The sequence below is a fragment of the Emydura macquarii genome, unplaced genomic scaffold (assembly GCF_026122565.2).
Source record: "Emydura macquarii macquarii isolate MOO-44397 ecotype Brisbane River unplaced genomic scaffold, CSIRO-AGI_Emac_v2 contig_2834, whole genome shotgun sequence".
Classification (NCBI taxonomy): domain Eukaryota; kingdom Metazoa; phylum Chordata; order Testudines; family Chelidae; genus Emydura; species Emydura macquarii.
The window spans coordinates 4,781,431-4,806,673 of record NW_027132971.1 but is presented as its reverse complement, the minus strand read 5'-3'; the positions used below and the strand labels follow the sequence as shown (position 1 = coordinate 4,806,673).

Genomic DNA, 25,243 nt, shown 5'->3' with positions numbered 1-25,243 from the left:
CAGGTACATTTACAGACTTAACTTGTCAGGGTTTAAAATCGAATCTTTAATCATCTAGAGTTGGATTCTCCAGTTTGCCCAGTTACTTTCTTTTATGAAGTTAAAGCAGCTTAGAGATTTGCATTAGAGAATTCTTCCCATGTAGTGACAATCTCTTTTAGCACAAACCTGGTGAAGGCAACTGTGCCATCCAGTAAAGGGGAAAGAAGGGATAGGGAGGGAAGGGAAGGGGAGAGGAGTTTATTTGTGGATGTGAGGGAGCATGGCAGAATGAGGCTGTGCTACACGTGAGTCTCTGCTGATGGGAACTTCTGGCCGGTCTGTAAGTAAAATCTGCCCTCTGCAGCTCTAATTTACATTGGGCTGGACAGCAGCATTCGGCACTCTGTCATCCCTTTCCACTACGCCCATGAATCAAGCTCCTGTCTTTTCCACAGGGTTTAACATTTCAACTGAATTCTTGAAAGAGTTAGAATCTATATATATAATTCAGGGCCCATTTCAGCAGAAAGTATTGCTTATTTTTTACGCCATTCTAGTTCAAGAAGGGCACATGCAGGCTATGTAGCATGCTCATTTTTTCAAGGAAAGGTCAGCCTTCTAAGTAAAGCACACAAAAAAAAAAATTAAAAAATTAAAAAAAAAGAATCTTAAAAGATTCATAGCTTGGAAAACTCATGCTGCTCAGTAATAGGTTAGGAGAGTTGGCATAAAAGAGTGCCTGGCTCTTCAGCTATACTGGTGTATACAGGACCTGATCCAAAGTCCATTGAAGTCAATGGGAGTCTTTCCTTTGACTTCAGTGGGCTTTGGATAAGGCCTTTAGTCTTTCAGCTTTTCGTATCTGCCTGACTCATATCTAGTCACCTTGAGAAGAAGCTGACCCTTATCCTACATCCCTGACATCATTTCAGGGATCCGTATCACCACACGTGGCATTTGAACTGAGCAGACTCTTTGAAAGGGGATGAGTGGGATAGGTACAGAATACCTATTCTGGCATTCTGTGGCCCCCCGGGCATGAGTACTTATCCCTCAGAAGACTGAGGTACAAAAACAGGGTTTCCATTAGCCAGCAGCTACAGTGGGAGTGGATGCAGTGTTCAAAAGTTATCGTGTTGCAGACAGAAAAATACCATCGAGTTGAATTTAGGGCTTTGCTTCACTCAGCCAGTTACATTTGCTGTAGCAGAGGGACTGAAATCTGAGTTGCAAGGCGTTGGCCCTACAATTGCAAATTCATTAAACAGCCTTATTAGCATCTGTCTGGGAAAATAGCTGTCTGTGATACATTTTTTGAAGTTAAAAGTATATTTTGATACTCTGCTTGGTATGGTACCAACTTATCTGATAGTGTATTTGGGCACTGTCCTGCTACCCTCAGCTTTGAAAATGTATTTCCTGGGATCAGGTATAGAGTGTATTTATATGATACCACTTCTGCCTTGGAGTAGACGTTCCAGAGCATCAGCAGTTCACAGTGGATACTGTTGAATCCTGGTATGAAGAGATTAACCACTGGTAGTGCTTTTTAGTATATCAAAGAACAAATGTACAGCGGGGCATTGCATCTTCTAAGCAGCAGAACAAATGGCTTTTATCTATATTCCTGTTGATGCATGCACATAAATTCTATTGAAGCTAATGGGGGCAACACAGACATAGATGACAGAACAGAACACAGTCACTGAGGTACAGAGCAAAAAACAGAGCAGAACATACTAAATAAAAAAGCAGTCACATTCCTGGAATTATAACATGTATATCACTTCACCCACACCCACTTAAAATAAATTAAAATAATGTAGTACTTTCACTGTAGAAGGTGTTTGACAGCCCTGGAGAATGAAGTTCTTGTACCTTAGAACAATTAAAGTATAGTGGCAGTGCAAACTGATCCACCAATGTACTTCAGCTCTGTTCTGGTTGGACCCTTTCAAAGGAATAGAATGTCATCCAGTCTCTGTCCTCAGCTTCTCTGCTGAGACTGATAAGTAGAGCCAGTTATGAAAATGGTGGTGACATATCCAGGTGACATTTACTTGCTGAGATGTATGTTTGGATGGAGAGAGATTGGTCAGGAATAGAAATATAGGTCTGTGACTCACTGGCATGAAGATGGTAATAGAAACCATCAGGTCACCAATAGACGAAGCCACCCAGAGAGAGAGAGAGGAGGGGACTGAGGAAGATTTGTGGGGTTCCCATAGAGATTATGAGAAGGGAAGAGAAATTAAAAGGCAGCATGCTCCAAAAGAACATAGAGTATGTTAAAGCAAAGCAAAATGCATTTTATCCCACACAAGTGATATGTATTAAAGTTACCATCCCAAAAAGGGAGAGCGAGTGACATCAAGTTGGACAGATGCAGAATGTAGAATTCTCTATATAAATCTAAGTCACAGCACAGGCTAAATCAGCATAATTTACTATGTCAGCTTAATTTCTTGGTAGTTTCTGTATAAATTTAAACTCAGATCTTTTTCCTATCATTAAGTGCCATTCACAGGCACTTGAAAGCACCAGACCAAGGGAAGAAGATAATTTAGTGTCTTTCATATTGAGGCATTAAAGGCCCTATCCTGCTCCCATTAAAGTCAATGGGAGTTTGTGCCTTTATCTTTTGCTGTTTAGAATAGTTTTGGGAATCCTTTTTATCCATTGCTGTAAAGTATAGAATTGAATGCCCAAAGTGAAGGGGTAATAAGGGACCATTTCATTATTTCTTTGGATTTTTCAAGCATAATTATTTTGTGACAAACTTTGGCTAGCCCTTTTTCTGGTACCCAGCCATAATTGCAGTCTTTGCCTCCTGTTAGTATAGGGTGATACCTTTGTGAGTATTAGTGTCTCTAATAATTGTTGCATGCAGTTTAGGTGTAGCTGTGTTGGTCTCAGGATATTAGGGAGACAAGGTGGGTGAGGTAATAATTTTTATTGGACCAACTGAGGGTATGTCTACACTAACGGCAGCAAAGTCGCAACCGTCAGATCGACCTTTCTGGATTGATTGAGTGGTCGTGAAGACCTGCTCAATTGATCCGGAAGTCGATGCTGTAAAACCACCCCCTGAAGTGGCGTAGCGCTGTGTTGATGGGAACACAGTTCCTGTCGGCGCAGTGCAGTGAAGACACGACGCAGAAGGGACGCACAGCAGTTGAAGGGAGTTACACAAGCTACTCTGCATAGCTTGTGTAACTCCCATCGACTGCCGCTGAATCACCAGGTAAGTGTAGACCGGGGCTGAGATATTTACCTCGATCACTCTGTCTTTCTCTAAGGCAGCAGGGAATCAGAGACTGGGCTCCACAATCCTTCTGCACAAGCCAGCTGCAAAAGGGAGTGCATGCTGCAACTTTCTAAGGGGTGGTGCAGCAGATGTACTCTTTTCACCCCACTCAGGATAGTACCATAATGGTCCCGTGTTTTCTTTCAGTTTCTTTCATGATAAAAAAACATACCAGTGGCAGGTGTGTCTGAAAGAAGTGCTCCAGACTAATCTGACACATCTGGCTTTTCTTGACCATCCATCCGTTTCCCTTGAAACTGCTGTATTTTCTGGTAATAGCAAAAGAGCTAATTCCATTTATAACCATATCAGTTATGATTGCCCAAGGGAAAGCCCTTACCAGGAACCTTGAGTAGTGGGGGTTAAAGGGTTTAGCTAAAGTGTCCATAATTCCACTTGCATAAAAGATATCTGGAATATTACACCTGAAAGGTTAAAAATAATTTGAAGGTATTCTTACTGCTCTAATACAGGGACAACACAACTTTTAAAGACTCAGAAGAACCTCACTGTAGTGCAGATTAACTCACAGTTAATTTGACTGAACAAGGTACAATGTATTTTTCCTACAGCAATGTCAGTGTTAACCTTTGAATTAAGAAAAATCACTATTCATTTAGCTCATAAGGTTGAGTTAACAGTGCTCCTGACTGTGCAAAAAAACAAAACAAAAAGTTAAATTTGTTCCAATTATTTTTTAAAGAGACAAAATCATAACAAATAATTGAGTTGTTTCAAAAAGATCTCATGTACAAGAAACAGATAGTGGACTAAAAAAATGTAAGCACCACAGAGACACCACTTTGCCTGGTGTCACATTGTGACACATTGTGTTCTTGTTTTCCTTCCCTAAGCCATGCATTTATTCATTTATTTCACTACAGATCAATTCACGTGTTTGTCTTAGTCACAGTCTAGCTCATTTTGTTTTTGTTATTAAGACCCTCTAACCTGTGAATGCCACTTAAAACACACTTTTAAAGATTTAAAATAAATAATAGACAGCTAGTTAGCTATTTCATTGTGCTTCCCATTCGAGCGCAGAACAGAATAAAATGTTTGGAATTATTTAGCATAAATCCGCTACATCAATTGGCCATGTTTAGTGTCTCTTTGTTGTCAGAATACCTAAGTACTGGCTTTCTTTGGTATTTAAATGCTATTCTATTTGTTCCTAACTTCCCCTGTTTAACAGCAGACAAACCCAGGGAGCACTGAATGAGTCGGATGATCCCGAGACAGGCTGTCTAACTGATAACAAGCCAACTTCTCGTCACTTCTATCCTGTCGCCTTGCTGCTTGTCAGCTCACACTTGCTGGTTGTGTGGCTTATTTTAAGTCTTGCTTTACTATTAGCCAAATATCAATAAACTTCACTTGTGTTCCTTTCTTTTCTACAGACCGCAACAAATTAACTTAAAACAAAAAGAATTATGCTGTAATATTTCTACATTTTCAGACCCACAAGATTTGTCTTTAGGATACAAATGTCTGAACTGTATAATGTTTTCATTATTTTTTCTGAAATCTAAGAAGTATACTATGCATTAAGTGAATTAATTTCCTCTTTTTGTTCATGGTAAAGCTTTCCCATGTAACTAGCTCAAAGAAAGGTAATATATATTAGTATCTCTATATCAGACAAATTACAGGATCCTGAAAGCTTGAACCCCCCTTTCCAAACTCCTATTCAGCCTATTAATTAAAAAGGTTAAAAGTGATTTTGCACAATACAAACTAACCCTGAGCCAAGAATAATGGATGGGACAGTTTGTAGGATTAATTTTCGTTGTGCTACTTTGATTGTCATTTATTAGCTGATGGAATCTTCTGTTTAATGAAGAGGTTATGTTACTACATTGCTTGAACTAACCCTTTTCTGTCAAGTAACTATATGGAGATAGAATGAGTTCTGTTTTGTAATTAAATTAACCTGTTTGTAACTGTTGCTTTGGTTGCGTTTGCTGTTTTTGCTTTCAAGACACTTTTATATTCTTTTTAACAAAGTCTTGTTTGTGTCTTGATGCACCACTTTGGCACTTGTGACTTTTGTACTGTATGTGAACAAGCATCCTTCCTTTGTAAAGAAGAGAGTTGGGTCAGGCTGTTTGGAAAGCCATTTTCTCTTTTTTTCATTGCACAGCTAAACATATTGAAATAAACTATGGATGAAAATTTCCTTTACAAATCTATAGGGCCAGACTTAATAAAATGCCTTACTCCTAGAACCTGCATATTTAGGGCTACATGTAGACTTTAACATGTACAGTAAAAAGTCTGAAAAAGGATTTAAAAGGCAAATATATTTCTAAAGTTAGCGTGAAAATGTATCATTAAATAAATTATTTAAAAATTTTTACTAAACTTTAATGAAACCTTAAGGGCAAATATAAAAATCGCATCATCTATTTCTGAGGGCAATAACTGTATTGGGGCTGGCCTTGGATTTAATTTTGTAAGATGTATCATCACTTGTGGAAAAACAAAAATGTAGAGTTGAATCTTTTGTTATTTTTACTTCAACTGTTGCTGAAACTCTGCAATGAAGAAATAAAACATATTTATTTATTCTGTGTTTCATGAAGTTGTACTTTTTCCCTTTTCACCAGAGAAGGATGCCGCATAGAGAATGTGCTGAAGAATATCAAATGCAGAAAGTATGCATTCAACATGATACAGCTGATGGCTTTCCCAAAGTACTACAGACCACCAGAGGGGACATATGGAAAAGCTGATACCTAAACTTACAATAATGTGATAAGGAACACACATCTATGCTAATTAGATAATATAAAAATTGCTGTTTGTGTGTCATGAACTGGGAGTGTGTAACAAAACTGGGAGCTATCAGTGGATCTATTTTAAATTAAAGTAACTATAGTCAGTTACTATGAAAGAAAACCTCAATTAATGTAGTGGCTTGAGTATTCTCAAAACCAAATATATACAGCCCTTCAATGATAGGCTGTAATTTAATCAGATTCCATAAACGAGTAGAATTGAGCCTCATAAGGGGAAGACCCAAAAGGAAAATGTAGGTTGCTGCAGGAATTGGTGTTAGTGATTCGACAGGGGCCATTGATACTATACCTGAGTACTGTGTGAAGGGGCACCGTCTTGCTGGAGGGGATTTCTTCTGGGCCAGGTGTAAAACAGAGATTCCAGTCCTTTGTGGTCAAAGACCCCTGGCATTCTTGACAAGGAATGTTAATCTCAGGCTCTTGGCCAAATTTAAATTTGGTAATTACATTCTGTTTTTCTATAGAAGCTTGGTAATTGCAGATTGTAATTTGAAGTTTGGTAATTACATAATGTAATTTTAGTAACTACAATGAGTAATTTGGTAATTGCATTCTGCTTCTCTGCAGTTTCAGTTGGATGTATTATTCCTGGCTTTCAGTGCTAGAGCCAAATCCCACTCATTTTATTTATTCATTAGTCTCAGTAGCAGAGTCAGGATTTCTTGTGAGAATAAAGTAACTGAGATTTGCCCCCTAAACTTCACTGAGTGTTTCTGTGCACAGAAAAGCCTAAAATGTGGCTTCATTTTAGTGCTGGGTGAAGTGATTCCTATATATTAAGAGCTAACATAGCTCTTCAGGATGAAATTATATACATGGATGGTTTTGTTAAATATAATGGTTTTATACAGCACAAAGCCCAACATAAGCATAATAATGAGGGTAAGTACTCCTTAATCTACTACATTGTGGCTAGTTAGCTAATTTTATATCACACCTATAATGCCGTATGTAGGTACCATCAGGCAAAGAATACCCTTCAGCCTTAACTGTGAATTTTAGTGCTTTTGCCAGCTTGTGTGACTCCTAAGTTTATCTTGTAGACATCACACGGTTGGTAGTCACATCAGTTAATCACATCAGTTAATTCCATTTCCCCCAACCAAAAATAAAATAAAAAAAGTCACTCAATGATGACTGACGTTTATATAGCACCTTGACTTTGAAAATAAAATATTTAGAGCAAGAAGATAAGAATGTTACCCAAATAAAACTACGTTGGAAATTTAAGATACCAGAGGCAAAGCGTAATTACCAAATTCAGAATTTAGCCAACACATAGAAGTTAACACCCCCCTGCTGTTACAGAAGTCACTGAAGAACTGTAAAATTCTCCTTTGAATCCATTAAGATATGTGGTGTAAATCTGTATTTATACTAATAAAAATATATATTTAAGATTGTGATCCTGCAAACACATCCGCCATGTGTAACTTGAGGAAAATTGGCAGTCATGTGAGTAAAGTGCCAACGTGTGCTTAAATGTTTGAAAGATCCGGCCTTTGAACGGTTATTAAACATATGGGGTGAAATCCTGGCCCCAACTCCCATTGACTTCAGTGGGGCGAAGATTTCGCCCATGCCATAAACTTACTTGATGAACTGGAACAACTTGTTCAAAGCAAGTAACACTGATGTTTAAATAATATTTTGGTACTTTTATGATTTACTCATACTATGTGATGAATTTGGCGCTGTCCTGTTCTATCACAAATATGTGTTTAGGTTTTTCTTTTATTATATGTTAAATACACAATTGACCACAGTAAGCCTTTTGCAGTTGTCACAGCATCTTCAAAAAATACACTGTGGAGATAAAATCAGCCAGATGTGAATTGAAGAGCTTTAATTCCTTTAAATACTATATAATTTACTAATGGAGTTAGAATGTAATGGCTATCTTGTAAATCTGTATTTGTATATGGATTTTTAACCATTACAGAACTGAGCCATATAGTCTTAATTCAGATATACTGAACCAAAGTCTAGCAATGTTACAGTCTATTCTGTCAGTCTAGCTGCCACATTTGCTGTGATCTCAACATCCTCTTTGTTGTCCACAGTTTAAAAAAAAAAGTTACTAGATATATACATCAGAGTCATGAGCCTGTATTTCTCATGCATCTCCGTAAAATAGAACTTCCTGGAGAATTAGAGCTGTTCTATAGTATTTTTAAACCAATCTGCAAAATTCTATAGTGGGGTATAATTCTCTGTTGAATTCAATAGGGTTTTTAGAGTAATTTACCTACAACTGCACTGATTTTATCCATAAAAGGAAAGGTCAAGATCTTTTTCTCTAGATTTTTTAAATCATAATGTTGTGCCCTTTTAAAAACATTTTGGTTCTGAATTACTTCTGCACCGTGATCATATTGTGTTTAATCTAATTATATGTTTTAACCAATGAAGATGTATGAGTCACATGTGCAAACAAGGGCATAAATTGTTGTAATAAACATTATTTCTGCACGTTTTTTAACCTTAAAAAATGACCCACACTTGTTCTTTTGAAAGTTGTTACCGGTTTGTTTCCCCAAATATTTTTTCAAAAAAACAGCACAATATGCTGCAGTAAAACAGCATTGATCACAATGGTGTTGGGATCTTTAAAGAATGTACTTTGGTTTTTTTTAAGGCAAAGTGGAAGCTTTGATTGCCAAGTTTTTGATTGGAACAGATATTTGCAGATTCATAAGACCCACAGAAAATATGCTGACAGTTTTAAGTATATCCGCATGAACAGTGTTATTCAATGCTGAAAATCACTTTTTCTGTTGAAATATTTCCTCTGATGTAGATTTCAAGGGATAGATCCTGACCAGGTGTGAATTTGTTATAGGCTCACTGACTGCAACGGGCCTATGACAATTTACACCAGCTGAGGATTTGTCTCCAAAACTGAGTTGTCAGCTAATAATGGATGCAAAAGTAAATATTCTTCAACCTGGATTTTTATGAATACAAATAATCCTTTGTGGCTGTTACCAAGTACAATGTACCAATCCAGTACCGAGGGCCAGCCCAAAGCCCTGCACACCACTTGTTGGGTTAACAGAGGACACTGAAGACATATTAGAGGAGTAATTCTGAGTAAATTGATTTTCATGAGCAAACTGTACCATTTGCTAACGTATTATTGAAGAGAACTGACTGAGCTTAATGGCAGAGTCACTAAAACGCTCAGCCTTTGCATTGTAAAAACTTCTCTGAGGACGAAAGCTTCTATTTTGAGAGCCAAACAGTCTTTCAACGGGATAGAAAACAGCCAAGTGTGTCTGGTATTTAAGGCCAAATTCTGCTTGCTTTACTCATGTGAATAGTCCCACTGAAGTCACTGGTATTACTTGCTTGAATAAGATCAGCAGGATTTGACTCCATGAAACCTGAGCAAAAGTGCTACCCATGTTGAATGTTTGTATAGTGCATTGTTATCTTTTTGTGTAATTTTTATACCACAGGTTAGCATGGAAGTAGCAAACCAGTTTAAATTGTAAGAAAAGGGAAAAGCTAAATGCAATTTTAATATAATAATTTCTCAATGATACCTGTAAAACTTCTATTCTGGAATATATGCATGGGACTGACGTATTGTCATACAGACAGGTCTTTTCTTCTGCAGTCTTCTTTCGGGGAGTTTGGTAAGACCATACTTTAATATTTAATGTGTATAGTTTAGCTTTTATTAAATGATTGGAGTATAGAGAACCTTTCTAATTCCATTATCTCATTACGTCTAGATGATGCTGTCTACTTTGATGAAACATTAACAATACATGTACTGTAATGAACCACCAATATAAAAAGCAGGCTGAAGCCAACAAAACATTAACTGAGAAGGAGTATCAGTGAAAGTTCTTTGCACTATGAATTTTAATGCCAAGATTTTTGGCATTAAGCATAAACAAGAAACGATAAAAATATATATATGTTTTTGTGTCCATCTTTAAATCAATACAAATCAATCCACATCAAAATAGTTATTTTAAGCAAATGAAAACCTTGCAATATTCTAAATCACCACTGATGTTTAGGTGCCTGGCCGCAAAGAAGTGCAGAACATCATTTGTTTACATTTGTCAGTATAGTATGAATCTTCTTATCCTTCAGGAAATAAGCTGATTTTTATTTCCAGTTTTAAGAGATGGTTTGAGAAATTCAGTGATCAATACATTTACCACTTTGTAAAGACTGAACACCATAAGGTGTAATTGTTAAAGATATTTCATTAAAAAAATTGAACATAAAAAAGTTATTTGGTGGAGTATGGTGTAGTTGGTTGGCAGTTATAAAATTATTTTGCATCAGGTGACTCTGCTGAAAACTTAAACCCATTAGTTTCTATATTTATGCTTTATTGCCACAAAGAGAGAGCATGTTGTATCAGTACTGCCATCAAATATGAATTGCATCTTGGCTTTTGTTTCTCGGTAGTTTTTAAAAAGAGCTGTGCATCCAAGCAGATGTTTCCAACTGCACAAAAAAAGAAGCTTTAAATAATTTATTATTGTTTAAAAGGGAAAAATTAAATGTATCTGGAAGATCAGATATTTTAAAAAATCATCTCAAAAGTGCTTCCTCATATACAAGAGAAATAGTTTTCCAGTAACCTAGGATATTGATGGGTTTTCTGTTTTTCTTTAATCTTATAACACATCAGTTTTGTGTTGCTAGAAGATGCAGCATGTGCTCTAAAACGAGTCATAAATTCTAAAATACCTTTATTTTTTTCTCTTCGCCAAACATAATCTTCTGAATAAGTAATGTAGCAAACTAAAAGGAGGCAACACTATATAACCAAAAATCCAAGACTGAAAAATTGCATTCACCCAAAAAGCTTGGGAATCAGTACTTAAAAAAGAAAAAATATCCACTTGTGAAATAACAGACCCAAATTCCAAAGAGCACATACAGAAAACATCAGAAGTGTGTGAGGGAAAAGGAAGGCAGAATGGTGACAGGACAAGTTAATGCAGTGCCCACGTTTGGTGATTTTTTTTTTATTTATTTTTTTTGACAGTGCAGCTCTGATTGCCTTTCCGTAGCTTAAGTGAGTATTATTAGCACTTGGGCAGTGGTGTTTGTACTTTTTCCACTTTGCATGCATATAGTTTTACTGTATGTACTTTAAAATTACATGAAGAGCCTGACTTTCAAATTTTTGTGAAAGTAATTGTACGCTCACAAGCTACTTTGGTACTTGTTTTCCTTTTGTGTAGCTATTCCAGTGTAACTGTCATGGCCAAATCTGCTCTCTTTACTCAATGTGACTATTTGTATGAGCAAGACTAACAGGCCTTAGCTCACAATGTGTATTTATTCAGACACACTGAAGCATGGGTAGGCTGTCCCAGCTCCTTTTATCTTTGTACTTCAGGAACACCATTTTTGTTTTGTTGCTGTATGTAAGCCATATCCATTGTACACTGTGTGTATATTTTTATTTAAATAAATATGACTTTTATTTTTTATGTTTCAGACTTTTTTGTGTTTGATATTCATTTTTCATTTTCATGTTACTGTTTAGCCTAGGAATTTTGTACCTTACTAATAAACATGAGTATCTTTAAAATGATTTTATATGTTACTTTGCCACAGTACAGACTTTATCATCCATTGAGTTTCTCATGACAAAGAATGTAACAAATACAGAATAGGGAGCACAATTCATTCATCTTTCTACAAGGCTGTAATAAGATAATACAAAGTTTGTTCTTGCCCTTTCTCTTTTGTAAATTCTTTTTGGATGCATTTAAATAGAAATACAAGTGATCTGAGTTTTTTGAACCAAAAGCTGCCCTCAGTCTGTAGTGGAATTCCCACTGATATTGTTGGGAATGATGAGCATTGACTGAGGACAATGTTGGGCCTGTTCCCAGTAAATTCAATGGGAGTTTTGCCACTCATTTCAGTGAGAGATTTATTGAGCCTTATCTAGGGAACAGTCCTGCTCAGATTGCTCACTTGAGTGGTCCTTACTCATGCAAGTAGTTCTATTGACTTCAGTGAGACTATTAACATGAGCAAGAGGAACAGGATTCTCCTGGTGCACATTGTTAAAGGACCACATTCTGCTAACCTTACACAAGTGAGCAGACCTCATTGATTTTGATGTGGACTGTAAACCATGCCCAACCCCTTGTATGCTCATTCTGCTACAACAGGTCCCTTTGGCACTTGCAGAGGAAAGGACACAATTTGTCCCTAGGGAAATCAGGTTAAGAAATAGTATTTAAGGGTTAGTCAAGATAGTGCAGTTCTGTATTTCATATAATTGTTAGCTCTTGGCTTAGTGTTAAAACTACAGTATAGGGAACTGATGGGGCAAGGCTGCCTATGACAGTTATGAGTTGAAATACAATTTGACAAATTAAACTTGTTTGACAGTCTCAATTTCATACGATTGCTTTTGGATGGTTAATATTTATGGAGGAAAGTGTTTGGAATATTTTCTCCTTAAGTTCCTACTTTCAGTTATATCCTTCCCCTTCTTTAGGGATACATCCTGCCTATGCCTTCCCTCAACATTGTCCTTGCAGATTTCTGCTTGCACTTTTTTTTTGCCAGACTAATTTGTGGTGATTGTAATTTACATGGTGAGGCATTTAAACAGCTGACCTGAATAAAAATTAAAACAAATGTCACATATGCCCCGACTGGAACAGCAGAATTGGCCCTTTAAATTGTATTGCGCATTAAGAGATTTTTGTTCAATCAAAAGCATAAAATGTTTCAAAATGGAAAAAAGTGTAAGGTCTGATCCCAAAGTCATTACTCATCATTTAATGTGACCCTTCACATGAAATATTAACAGCAGGATCAGGCTTTTATAGAGGAGTCAGTGGCCACATTATCTGACTTTGCTTTGAAAATGGAAAATAAATCAAACATCATTTTGTTTGTTTAATGGGGCTCTGATCCATGATCGGGCTCCCTAGGCACTACTGCAATACAAATAATAAAAAATGGATTTTAATAAATGTACTTTAATGTATAATGAATTTGCGCACACAAGAAAATATATGCCTTGATAGAATGACTTCTGTCCTGAGTTGCAACTTTAGAAAAGACGTAGGGTAAAAGTTTCAAAAGCCCCTAAATCACTTCGGAGTCCCTGACTTTGTGGGCTCAGGCTCTTAAATCACTTAGGCACTTTTGAAATTTTTACCTGTATCAACTAAGGCCCAAATTCTGCCATCAGTTATGTTGTTGAAGCCATGATGGCATAACAGTAGAATTTGGCCCTCAGCAGCTACTTAACATTGAACTAGATGAGTCATGTAATCTTAAATTTGCATGTGAGTTCACTTTGTTTAATACTGTTCTGATGTTGGGAGTTGAGGGAGAATCCAGAGAGGTCCAAGTTTAACAGATAGTGTAATAAGGCTCTTAACGTTTTCCAGAACAAGACCATAATTTTAGGCGATGTTGATAAGTGATGATGGCTGTCAAAAGGATCCTTACATGTCAGATAGCCTGATTTAGCTCTAATCTGAGGACTAAAATGTATCAAACTAAATCTGTGTTTTATAACGGAAGCCAGACTTTCATGGATGTATAACGTGTATCTGGCTGGAGACTACCCAGCTGGATTCTAGTGACTGCATTGGAGTGTTTTGAAGTTGAATACTATATCTATCAACCAAGGCTCAAGAATCCCAAAAGCTGCATCCCTTTACACTTGTTTGTTTATGCTGGGACTTTCAAAGGAAGCTAACGTGCCCAGTTCTCACAAGTTAAGATGCCCAACTCTTCAATAATGGGATTTAGGCATCTAATTGCCTTAGGCTCCTTTGAGAATCCCAGCCTATTTTATTCAATCACATGTCTGACATTTCAGTGTTTTGGGGAGTGGCAGGGATATAAAATACAGATTACAGTTCAGCACTGAGGCAGCTGAACAGATACACGAGTGATAGTCATAAAATAGGTTCTGTGATTGAAGAGATATCTGAGTGATCTGGGGCAGATAGGGCAGGGTGTTGTCTTGAACTAAACTGCACTGACATTGTAAATTTTGGATTGAAGTAAATCTCTTTGTCCCTACCCCAAAACATCCTAGCAGCTACGTATATGTATACACACTGAACAGGTGATTTATAAGAGGATGGTCAGACCCATCTTTTTTAAATTGATATCTGACAGAAAGGGAAGGGACTTGTAAAACAATTCAAAGGGTAGGAAATGAGTACAGATCAGGTCATGAGACACCATAAGAAAGAATATTGCAAGCACTGCCTCGTTATGTATTTGGAATCTGAAGAACAAATCACATTTAAAGAAAACTAACTAAGGAAAAGTTTGTCCGAAAGCTCAACACAGAGAAAAGTTGTTCTGTAGATTTAGATAAATGTAGTATACCACTTCTTGGGAACGTTTGACAAAATGTAAGGTAACTGTCAACGCCATGGGAAGAGTGAAGAGACACCTGATGAAATACCAGTAAATAACTTTCATCAATGCATTTAACAGCTGAGATTTTTCAATAAAGACTGCATATAGGACAAAGATCTGACAAATATACACAGGTATAGAATGAGTTATCGGCTTACTAAAAACCATTTCCAAATTTTGTTGAGACTGGAAGTTATTGAAAGAAAATTTTCAAGGCATTTTTTTCTCAATAGGGGAAATAAGATGAGTGAACATTACAGATGAGTGAAAAATAGCAGTTGTTTGCAAAATTTTTTGTGTAACTCCAGCTAGCATGCTTGACTATACATTGCAGACAAGAGTTGGTTTAAAAAAGAAAAGTGAAAAACTCAATTTATATTTATGCATTCAAATATGTGCTCCCACATTTTTTAAAAAAATCAACGGGGACACAACCCACACACAATACAATTCCCTTTTGCATTAAACTTATTAAGTCACATCAATTTTTACTGGCATATAGGCCAGAGCTGTGGCACTTAATTCCTTTTGATATTCACCCTGCTAAATTCCACTTCCTTCTGTGCCACCCTGCAGTTTTTTTTTTAACAGTTAATTTGTTTGGACATCATTAAAAAGAAAATATTACAACTTCTAGCAGTAATGAGGCACTGGCACACTTGTCCATTTGTTTAACTGCAAAAACAAACAAAAGCAAGTTTCAGTGGCAACAAAACTCTGCTAAAAGGGAAATACGAAGAAATCCACACATCTGATATAGACTTTCTCAAAACCAGCATTGCAAAAAGCTCCCACTAAGTTCCAGACTCAGAAGTGTACCTCTAAAAACTGTTGTGGCAATTAGGTGGCTGGAGAAACAGCACCTTATGAAGTGACAGATTTTGATAAGGGAAGCACAGTTCACTTAGTCAACTTTTTTTTATAATTACAGTGATGCTAACTCTTACCGTTTATCCATTACTATGATTAGTGCCTGAAGCTAATACTTTCCTGATTATGGATTCTTTGTTCAGTTTGTTAGTCAATCACTGTCCTAAGTATATCCATGTTTCTGGAAATAGCGTTTATAAACCTTTCCATTACTGATCATGCAGCAATAGACATTTTGAGTGGATTTTTTAAATTGAAAAACCATAGTTTAGTATTCCATTGAGTGGTTGCCATATGAAGAGAGCAATATTCTCGTACGGGTGCCCCCTTTGCAGCACCCAGTTCCACGTGTAGGTCTTCAGGTCAGCATTTATGTGCATCAAAGTGTGAAATTCACCCAAAGACCTTCAAAACACTGAAACCATAGAAACTGAGCCGCCACGCCAAGGGTTTCCACATGCCGGAACACAGCTTTACTGAGGTCCTTGCTAGCTCCAAATAGGTAAGTTTGGGGATGGAGTGAGGGCATGATGACTAAGTCTGTGATCGTGTGGAGTACCACGTAGAGGAGCTGCCAGGGACATAGTTACTATTCCATGAATGTCCTGACTCTGGGCACTCTATAAAGTGCATCAGCCTTTCCCCCTTCCTAGTGCCTCATGGCTTTCCTTGGGCTTTGTGTAGGGTTGGTTGTGTGAGTTACCTGAAAGTGGGGGGTTGAATGCTAATTTGAGTATCCATTGAGCCTTCTCAGTGCAAGTTAATACAGTGGGCCTGATTTTTTAGATGTAACCTGAAGGATAAAATAAATAATGTGGGTTCAGTCAGTGTTATGTATCTGTCTACTTACCTGATCATGCATATACATCAGATAAATAGATGTGTAAATCATATCAGCTGTGCCTGAAAATAGTTGTGCCTGCATTTATTAGCAACAGCAGAATTTCAACTGCAATATGGAAGACTTAAGTTCAAGCCCCTTTCAAAACACAGGCTCAGTAAGCAGAACATTTTCTTCTCCAAAGCCTGGATAATTACATTTTCCTGAGGGGAAAGGCTATTTTGTGATATTTTGTTGAGAAGACAAAGTTATGCGGGGATCCTGATGAGAAAACTAAAATTCTTAATTTAGGCTCCACATCACAATGAGTTTAAGCATGAGCTGTCAGAGGTGGGAGAATATAGCATAATGCACCATTCTAAGTTCATTATACAATTGTAGTATTTGCTGAATTGTGTATTTGTCACAATGCCTTCTAAGCATTTGCAGAATTTTGAATCTATTTATTTGTCTTAGAATGCTGGATATAGGTCATCATTCTTCTTCAAATAGTGTCCCTGTGGGTCTTCCACTTTAGGTGCACATACATCCCTGTGCTTTTAGATCAGAGATTTTCAGTAACAATTCCTGTTCTGCCTCACATGCCCCATCCACATTCTTGTGCCCCATACTGAGGCTATATAGGGCTGCACATGGGATCCACCCTCGGTTTCTTCTCAACTGCCTTTGGCCAGAGACAGGTCTAGCATGTGCCTGTTTCCTCTGTATCTGTTTCCCTCTTTTTTTAGTGTTTTAGCTTTATATTTAGTTCTTAGTAGTAGTAGGATTAGTACTTGATAGTTGGAAAATGTTTCCCCTTTTCTTAAACAAACAGACAAAAAGAAAGAAACACATTTTTTTTTTCTTTGTCCCCTACTGAGGCGCTTGAACAACTTCTTCAGTCAGGGATGCCAGGCTTCCTGTGGTTTAAAAGGTGCCTCTCTTGTCAAGAAGCAATTCCTGTTAGTAACAGGCAGTCCCGCTACATTCATTGCTTAGGAAACTCAAGTTCCCAGCAAGTCTTTTAAGGGAAGATCCCATAAAAACAGGGAAATTAAGTATATGCTATTAAAAATGGAGCAAGCCAGGAAACCGGCTTTGGATCTGAGTACAGAGAAACCCCCCTGTACAGGGACACTCCATGTCTGTCAATGACCCGTTGTCATTTTGATCATGGTTACTGAGAGCTTCTAAGGAGAAAGGGCACCAAAACCCTGGTCTCCAACACTTCTTGACTGAGGTACCAGTAACTGCACCACTGATACTGAGAACCTCCCTCTCCAAGTATAAGGAAGAGGATAAAAGGAGCAGAACACTAGAGAGTTCCTCAGCAAAGAAGATCAGGTCACTGGAGACCTCAGGTGCTGAGAATTTCAGTACTGTGAAGCACATTACCATTGAGGTATAAGATTTAGATGAAAATTTAAAGGGTTTGGTACCGAAGACTTCTACTATCAAGAGCCTGGCTTCAGTGGAATCCCCAACCCCTTTGGTACCAATGTCAGTGCCTCACGCAACGGCCTCTGCAACAGCATCAATGCTGGTACCAAGTTCTGGTGTGCTTCTGTATATCAAGAATTCCAGTATCTGTTAGACCTTATGGTACCAAATGAGCCTAAATCCCATTCCTTGCAAACTCTGGATGCCTCTTGGTACTGAGGTTGGCTGAGTTATCAACAGCTTATGTTTCTGAGAGACTTACCTCTTCTCCATCTTTGACTGTTCATGAGGAGAGGTTGTCATCTCCAATACAATATATGGAGGAGCATTCTGACTCAGACTCAACTTTCTGTTCAAGGATCTTCAGTTTATTCCAGATGTTATTCCCCATTGCAGATGCAATGGAGGCAGGGTAGCAGAGTCCTATCTTCCACACTTGGAATGGCCAGCATTAGATTCCTCCCCACATGCCTTATGGTTTCCATCATTGGCCTTACTGGAATATATGGGCAATGTACTGCCTGCAATTTCAAGGGATCTCAACTTAGTCCCCAGGGAACACAGAAGATCTGATTCCCCGATACTGTCCATCCCTTCTCCCCATTCTGAGCCTGAGGAGACTTTTGAGGAACAAGAGTTACCTCCCTCCCAAACATCTCATTATCATCACCGGATGAGGCAGTTATGCCACTACCTCCATCGTTATCTGACAACTTTAGATACCACTAGGACCTGATGAAGCTGGTCGCTGACATCCTGCAAATTCCCCTGAAAGAAGTTCAGGATTCCCATCACAAGCTCCTGGACACATTGCATACCTCAGCACAGGTGATACTGCCAATTAATGAAGCCCACCTGGATCCAGTCAAGTACATCTGGTAAATTTCAGCAACACCTCCCCCTACATACAAGAGGCCTCATTAAAAAAAATACTGCATCCCAGCCAAGGATTCTGAGATTTTAGTTTTTCATCCAGCACCAACCTCGCTGGTCATGGATGCAGTGAATGAAAGGAGTAGGCATCATACCCAAAAAGCCACCCCTTATCACAAAAACCAGAAAAATCTGGACCTGTTTGATCATAAGTTATTCATCAGGATCACTTCAGTTCAGGATGGCTAACCACCAGGTGCTGATGTCAAAATACAACTACCTGAACTAGGAGAAGTTTAATGCTTTTATTGACCATTTACCCACAGAAACATCGAGTAGAGGTTCAGCTTTTGGCAAAAAATTCACAGCCGGCTTCACTTCACGTAGCTGACACTGCAGCCAGGTCTATTTCCACTGCGATACTGATGAGGCAATCTTCCTGGCTTCAATTGTGCGGGTTTCTGCAGGTGGTACAATTGACTTGGGAAGATCTACCTTTTCATCGCCAGAGGCTTTTTGCAGATTCCATGGATGACTCATTTCATACTCTAAACTCTAGGGCCACACTTGGGTCTTTAGGGATATACACACCTGCAAATAAAAGGAAGTTGAGCAGGTCTCAATCAGCATAAAGATTCCACCTTGCTCACTTGTTCACCTTCCATAGACTACCAGAACCATTGGCTAACAGGTCAAGGTTTTCAAAGAAAAAGGCTTCAACTACCTCGACTGCTTCATCCCAGCCTTCAGCATTGTCCAAATATCATTTTGATAGTTTGGTCAAGAATCTAGATCACTCGGGATCACCAAGTTTTATCAACTGCATGACATAAACCCTTATCATCTCTTGCTATTTCACCATGCCTGGGAGGCTATACCATTGGACACTGAAGGCATTACTTTGGGTTATGCTGTCCAATTTACCTCTACTCCACCTGTTCCCCATCCCTCTTCAGAGATCCCTCTCCCAAGAAATTTCTGACACAGGAGATTTCATCACACCTAAGCCAACAAGTCATAGAGCCAGTCTCAGCTACTTTCTAAAAAGCAATAAAAATGTGGGTTGGAGGCTGATACTAGATCTCAGACAACTGAACAAGCACGTCAGACATCTTAAATTCAGGATGGTGTCCCTGGCAGCTATAATTCCCTCCGTAGAATTACGGGACTGGTTTGCAATCCTCAACCTCAGAGATACCTATTTCCACTTAACAATTCATCCTTCTCACAAAAGATTTCTGCATTTCATTTTCAATCATAATCGCTACCTGTACCAGGTCCTACCCTTCGGCCTGTTATTCACCCCAAGGGTGTTCTCAAAAATCATGACGGTCGTAGCTGACTACCACTGTCATCTAGAAATAACTGTCTTTTCCTATTTCAACCACTGGCTCTTCAAGGGTCGGTCATATCAGGTATGGCTGGCAGTTCAAACAACAACTTCACTATTCTGAAGTCCAGACTGGTAAATAAATCTTGGAAAAAAAATCAATCTAGACCCTTACACAGTGAATTCTCTTTATAGGAGCTCTTCTGGATTTGATAACAGGTAGAACATGTCTCCCTCACCACAAGTTCCTTTGCTTTTATACAAAGAGTTCAGCTCCACCCTCAAGTTCCAGCAAGAATGTGTTTGCAACTGCTGTGGCACATGGCAGCTTGTGTTTTTGTGACACAAAACACCATGTTTCATCTTCAGTGTCTTCATGGATGGCTCAGGAATGTTTATGTACCCAACAAAAACAGTCTCAACATGCAGGTATCATTACCCAGTCAGGTCCTATAGTCATTCACTGGGTGGATGAATCCATCCAAATTTTATCCAGAGTGGCTGCATACATTACGAGATCACAGTCTATGTCTATAGCTCTATTCAAAGACGTTCTATTTGCTGAAATCTGCAGGGCTGCAACGTGGTCCTGGATGCAGATATTTTATGACCACTATGCCCTAATTCACTCTGCAAGATCGGGTGTGGAAGTACACAAGGCAGTTCTTTCTGTAGTGATGGACTCTGTTCCAAAACTTCCACCTCCTTAAAGGATTAATGCTAGGGTGCACTTAAAATGGTGTAACCACAGGAACACTACTTGAAGAAGACAGAGAGGTTACTCACCTTGTGCAATAACTGGAGTTCTTTGAGATGCGTGTCCCTGTGGGTACACCACTTCCTGCCTTTCTCCCCTCTGCTTTAGGGTTGCCTGCGTAGGCTTTGCAGTAGAGAGGGAACTGAGAGCGTTCATCCATGCCCGCCCTATATAGCCTCAGTAAGGGCACAAGGATGTGTAGGGAGCATGCCTGGGCAGAACAGATACTGCTTCTACCAAGAATCTCTGACTGAAGGCGGAGGGGCACATAGGGTACACCCTCAGCGGGTACATCTTGAAGAACTCCAGTTCCTGTTCAAGGTGAGTAACATCTCCTCCTTATTGTGCCATTTCTTAAATACACAAATGCATATTCCTTACCCACCCAAGCAGTGACAAACACACACATGTATAACCTTCGCGTGAATGAACACACACACTAGTTACTCATACAGCGATCAGGCACAATCTGAGAACATAGTGAAGTTTTAATCAAGTAATAATTGATTCATTATTAGCACAATGAACATCACGCCTCTCTTCTCTCCAGACAAATTTGTCATTGTGAATGGTCTTTTTATGGAAGCATCATTTTCAGTTATGTAAAAGGGTCACCTAGGTCAATGCATTCCACAGCCCTTATAAACCTCTTGTTTGGATGAAGCCCCATTTGTTCTGATTTCATTTGAAAAGCAATTGAGGGGGGGAAAGAACTATTAAGAAAATTAACTAAAATTAATAGCAAATCATTAAGTATTCTGAGTGTTGGCATTTTGATTAATATACTCAGGGCTTAAAAACTAGTACAGCGATATAGTTATATAATAGCAGCCTCAGCCTTCCTGCAAGTAGATGAAGCCTTTTTTCTACTTCAGCAGTCTGCTCAGTCATTTTTTATCATGGTGCACTATTCAGCACAAGACTCTGTGTAACAAGAAAATGTATCATAATATCTACTTCTAATATAATATACCACTGAAAAGCCAAAATGAAGACAGATCTGAAGATGTACAGCTGCTAGTTCAGCATGCAAGTACTGGACAAACGTTGGGACTGCTGAAGCCTGGGTTATGTTTGTTCCATTTTCCAGTTTGGCAACTAGTCATATTTGTGCAATTCCGTTTTCTTATTGTAATCCATATCACAAGAAAGAAGCCTGAGAATTCTAGGTTGTGTGGTTGTGGTCTATCTCAGTGGTTCTCAGCCAAGGGTATGTGTAGGTCTTCCAGGGGTACATCAACTCATCTAGATATTTGCCTAATTTTACTACAGGCTACATAAAAAGCTCTAGCAAAGTCAGTACAAACTAAAATTTCATACAAACAATGACTTGTTTATACTGCTCTGCATACACTACATTGAAACATAAGTACAATATTTATACTCCAGTTGATTTATTTGATAATTATATGGTACAAATAAGAAAGTGAGAAATTTTTCAGTAGTGAGCTGTGAGACTTCTGTATTTTTATGTCTGATTTTGTAAACAAGTAGTTTTTAAGTGAAGTGAAACTTGAGGGTTCGCAAAACAAATCAGACTCCAGAAAGGGGTACAGTAGTAGGGCACATTTGAGAACCAGGAAACTAAACAGGAACTAAACTAAAATAAACAGAAACTAAACTAAACTAAACTAAACAGGAAAATCAGGAAACTAAAACAAACCCCTTTATTGTATTTCAGTCTCTGGCTCCCAATTAGCAACTAGGTCTAGTAAAGAGAAGTTATTAAAACTCTATTCCCTTTACCAAAAATGTTCTGCTGATCCCCAAAGGGTCAGCCATATTACCAAATCGATATAAATTTGGATCTTACCCAAAATACCAGGTGCCAACCAATCCTTTAGTAACTAAAACTAAAGGTTCATTATAAAATGAAAGAAACAAACAAAATGAGAGATGTTCAATGATTAAATCAATCAGATACCTACAAATGACTTCAAAGTTCATATATATCAGATTCTTAGCAGAAATGTGGTGTATGCAGGCTTGTACAGTTCCTCTGGGGTGCACCCAGAACCTGGATGGGTCTCAGTCCTTTGTTACACAGCTTCAGTTCTAGATGTGTTGATCCAGAGGTAAGCAGCAGGAATGAAGAAGACGGTGAAGCTGCATTTTATAGTTTCTGGTCTGCCATGTGGCTTTTTTCAACACAAGCTCTCAGCACATGGGCAGGGAAAGGCAGTCCCTCTGACCAATGGCATGCCCCTATATGTCCTGCTGATTCATAGGTGTCATCCTAGCTTTTCTCCCTGGGCTCATTGTAAAGGTAATGGCCTTTGATGAGTTATCAATGCTGACTCTAATCTGCCTGTGGAGGAGGTGAACCCAGTGGCACAGCTCAAGTGTTTGGGTACACATATGTATCACACATATCCATAATTTACAGTACAAAGATACATCTAAACAATGTTATACTTAGCAAATTTTAACCTTTTCAATGGTACCTGACATAGCATACCTTGTAAGAGTCATTGTAATTTTATATCAATATCAACATTATTATAAATCACTGGTATTCCAGACAGCATCACATGGGAATACACGTTCACGCCTCTATTCCTACCACTACAAGCGCTACAGCAAGATACCATAATTCTGGTGGTATATTCTTGAGGCCAAGATGCAGTCTACGACAGCAGAAATAACACAGTTCACACTATTTTCCAAGGTGCTTATTGTAATGAAATTTGGAAAATGATATAAAATCAAATGCATTCTCAATACATTCCTGAGATTGCTATCTAAGTCTGACAGTCGTTTTTGGATTTCATTGGACGTTAACATGTAAAGTTAACATGGCATTTGCAAACTCTTCAGCTCTCAGTCCTCTGGACTCTAGCAGAGTAGGAGCTGGGACCATGGTCAAGGAGCCAGGAACAAACAGTGTTGTTCTTTTGGTACAGCTCTTCTCACAAGCGGGGCCCAGGGAGAGACTGATCAAAGGTTAGAGTGGCCTGTTTGTCAATATCATGCCATTTTCTCCCTAAGGCAATCAGTCTTCCCTCAGCTGAACTGTTGACCCAAAAGGTAAAGCTTCTCAGCCTTACTCTTGATGCAAATGTCTTCAGTCTTGCAGCACCTCCCTCTGAAATCTTTGGACAAATCAGGTGCAAGGCCTACCTTGAATCCATGCAGCTTGGTCCAATCAAGTTTAAATTAGGTCATCCTGAGCTAGCGACAGTTCTAGAAAAGTCTCATTTAAACCAGTAATTTAAAAAATATTAGGGGTTTTACATATAACAGGGGTTTTACATATAACAGACAAAGTCGTCGTCCCCACACACACACCACATACAAAAAATCCAGACATAAAACCATTTTTAAAGCAGCTAGCATAGTCTTGTCTGGATGAAAGGTCTTCTTACAACATTATGGTCACCAGCTTCCAGAAACTTCAATATCAAAATCCTGTACAAATAATTGATCAGGGGGAAAAAAATAAAACAACCCTAGCAATAAAACCAGGCACTCGTCCAATCGTCCGTCCAGCAACAAAATAAATGTAAATTAAAAATAAATTTGAACAATTCGTGAATGATGTCCTCACTTCTCTTGCAAATGCAATTTATAATAATATTGAAACGGGACTGTAGGTTAAACAGATTGTCTTCCTGAACTTTTCACTATGATAGAAGGAAGTTACTTTAAAACCTCTCAAAATGAAACTCATTTAAAAGATAAGATTTTCAATTCTATGTAAGATCTGTATTCTCACATAGGCTACTGGTTGCATAGTATGTTAAACCAGTAGCTCTCAACTTGTCCAGACTACTGTACCCCTTTCAGGAGTCTGATTTATCTTGTGTATCACCAAGTTTCACCTTACTTAAAAACTACTTGCTTAAAAAAATCAGACATAAAAATACAGAATCGTCACAGCACACTATTACTGAAAAATTGCTCACTTTCTCATTTTTACCATATAATTATCAAATAAATCAATTGGAATATAAATATCGTACTTACATTCCAGTGTAGTGTATACAGAGCAGTATAAAAAGGTAATTGTCTGTAGGAAATTTAAGTTTGTACTGAATTCTCTAGTGCTTTTTATGTAGCCTATAGTAAAACTAGGCAAATATCTAGATGAGTTGATGTACCCTTGGAAGATCTCTGCGTACCTCCTGGGGTATGCATACCTCTGGTTGAGAATCACTGTGTTAGACCAATATTGGCAGATATGTCAAATTATTGTAATGCATACTGAAGGCTAAAAAGTATTCTTTTTAAAGTTATGTGGACAGCACAGTATGTAAGGTGGCCAGTCAAATATCTAGAATCATTGTGATTCAGTAAGTCAGTGACAGAGTATACAATGCTGTCACTGGAAGAGAGTAAATGAGCAGTCACACAAAAATAAATATTCACAATTTGAGATTAGGGTCCAAATGATGAGAGGCTTGAATACCAGAAGCTTAATTTCCCACCTACAATTTCTGGGTCATACTTCTACAGCTTTGAGGAAGCTGTCTAGAATCATGGAATATTGGAATCACTGAAATTGTGGAATATGAGTGTTGGCAAAACAATTTATCTCAACACCCACAGCGACTATTTGTCTGCGTTTCAAATGAAGGAAAAAGTGATGGACTCTGAACATCTTAATACAGCTTGGGCTGCCTAGAGCATCCTGCATACTTGGATTCCTCCATCCGCTTTCAAAATCGCT

At 38.2% G+C, this 25,243-nt stretch overlaps 1 protein-coding gene across 3 annotated transcripts in view; it reads left to right on the top strand.

Annotated features, from left to right (window-relative positions):
- Positions 1–25,243, top strand: part of INPP4B (inositol polyphosphate-4-phosphatase type II B) — a 426,088-nt gene that overhangs the window by 381,304 nt on the left and 19,541 nt on the right. For 2 of the 3 annotated variants that reach the window (XM_067567967.1, XM_067567972.1), the window contains one exon: positions 4,485–4,731. The exons of the other annotated variant lie outside the window; for it this stretch is intronic. In XM_067567967.1, coding sequence (XP_067424068.1) covers positions 4,485–4,659 — 175 coding nt within the window. In that variant the 3' untranslated portion in view covers positions 4,660–4,731. Of the gene's footprint in view, positions 1–4,484; positions 4,732–25,243 lie in introns of those variants that run through there. 3 annotated transcript variants of the gene reach the window in all.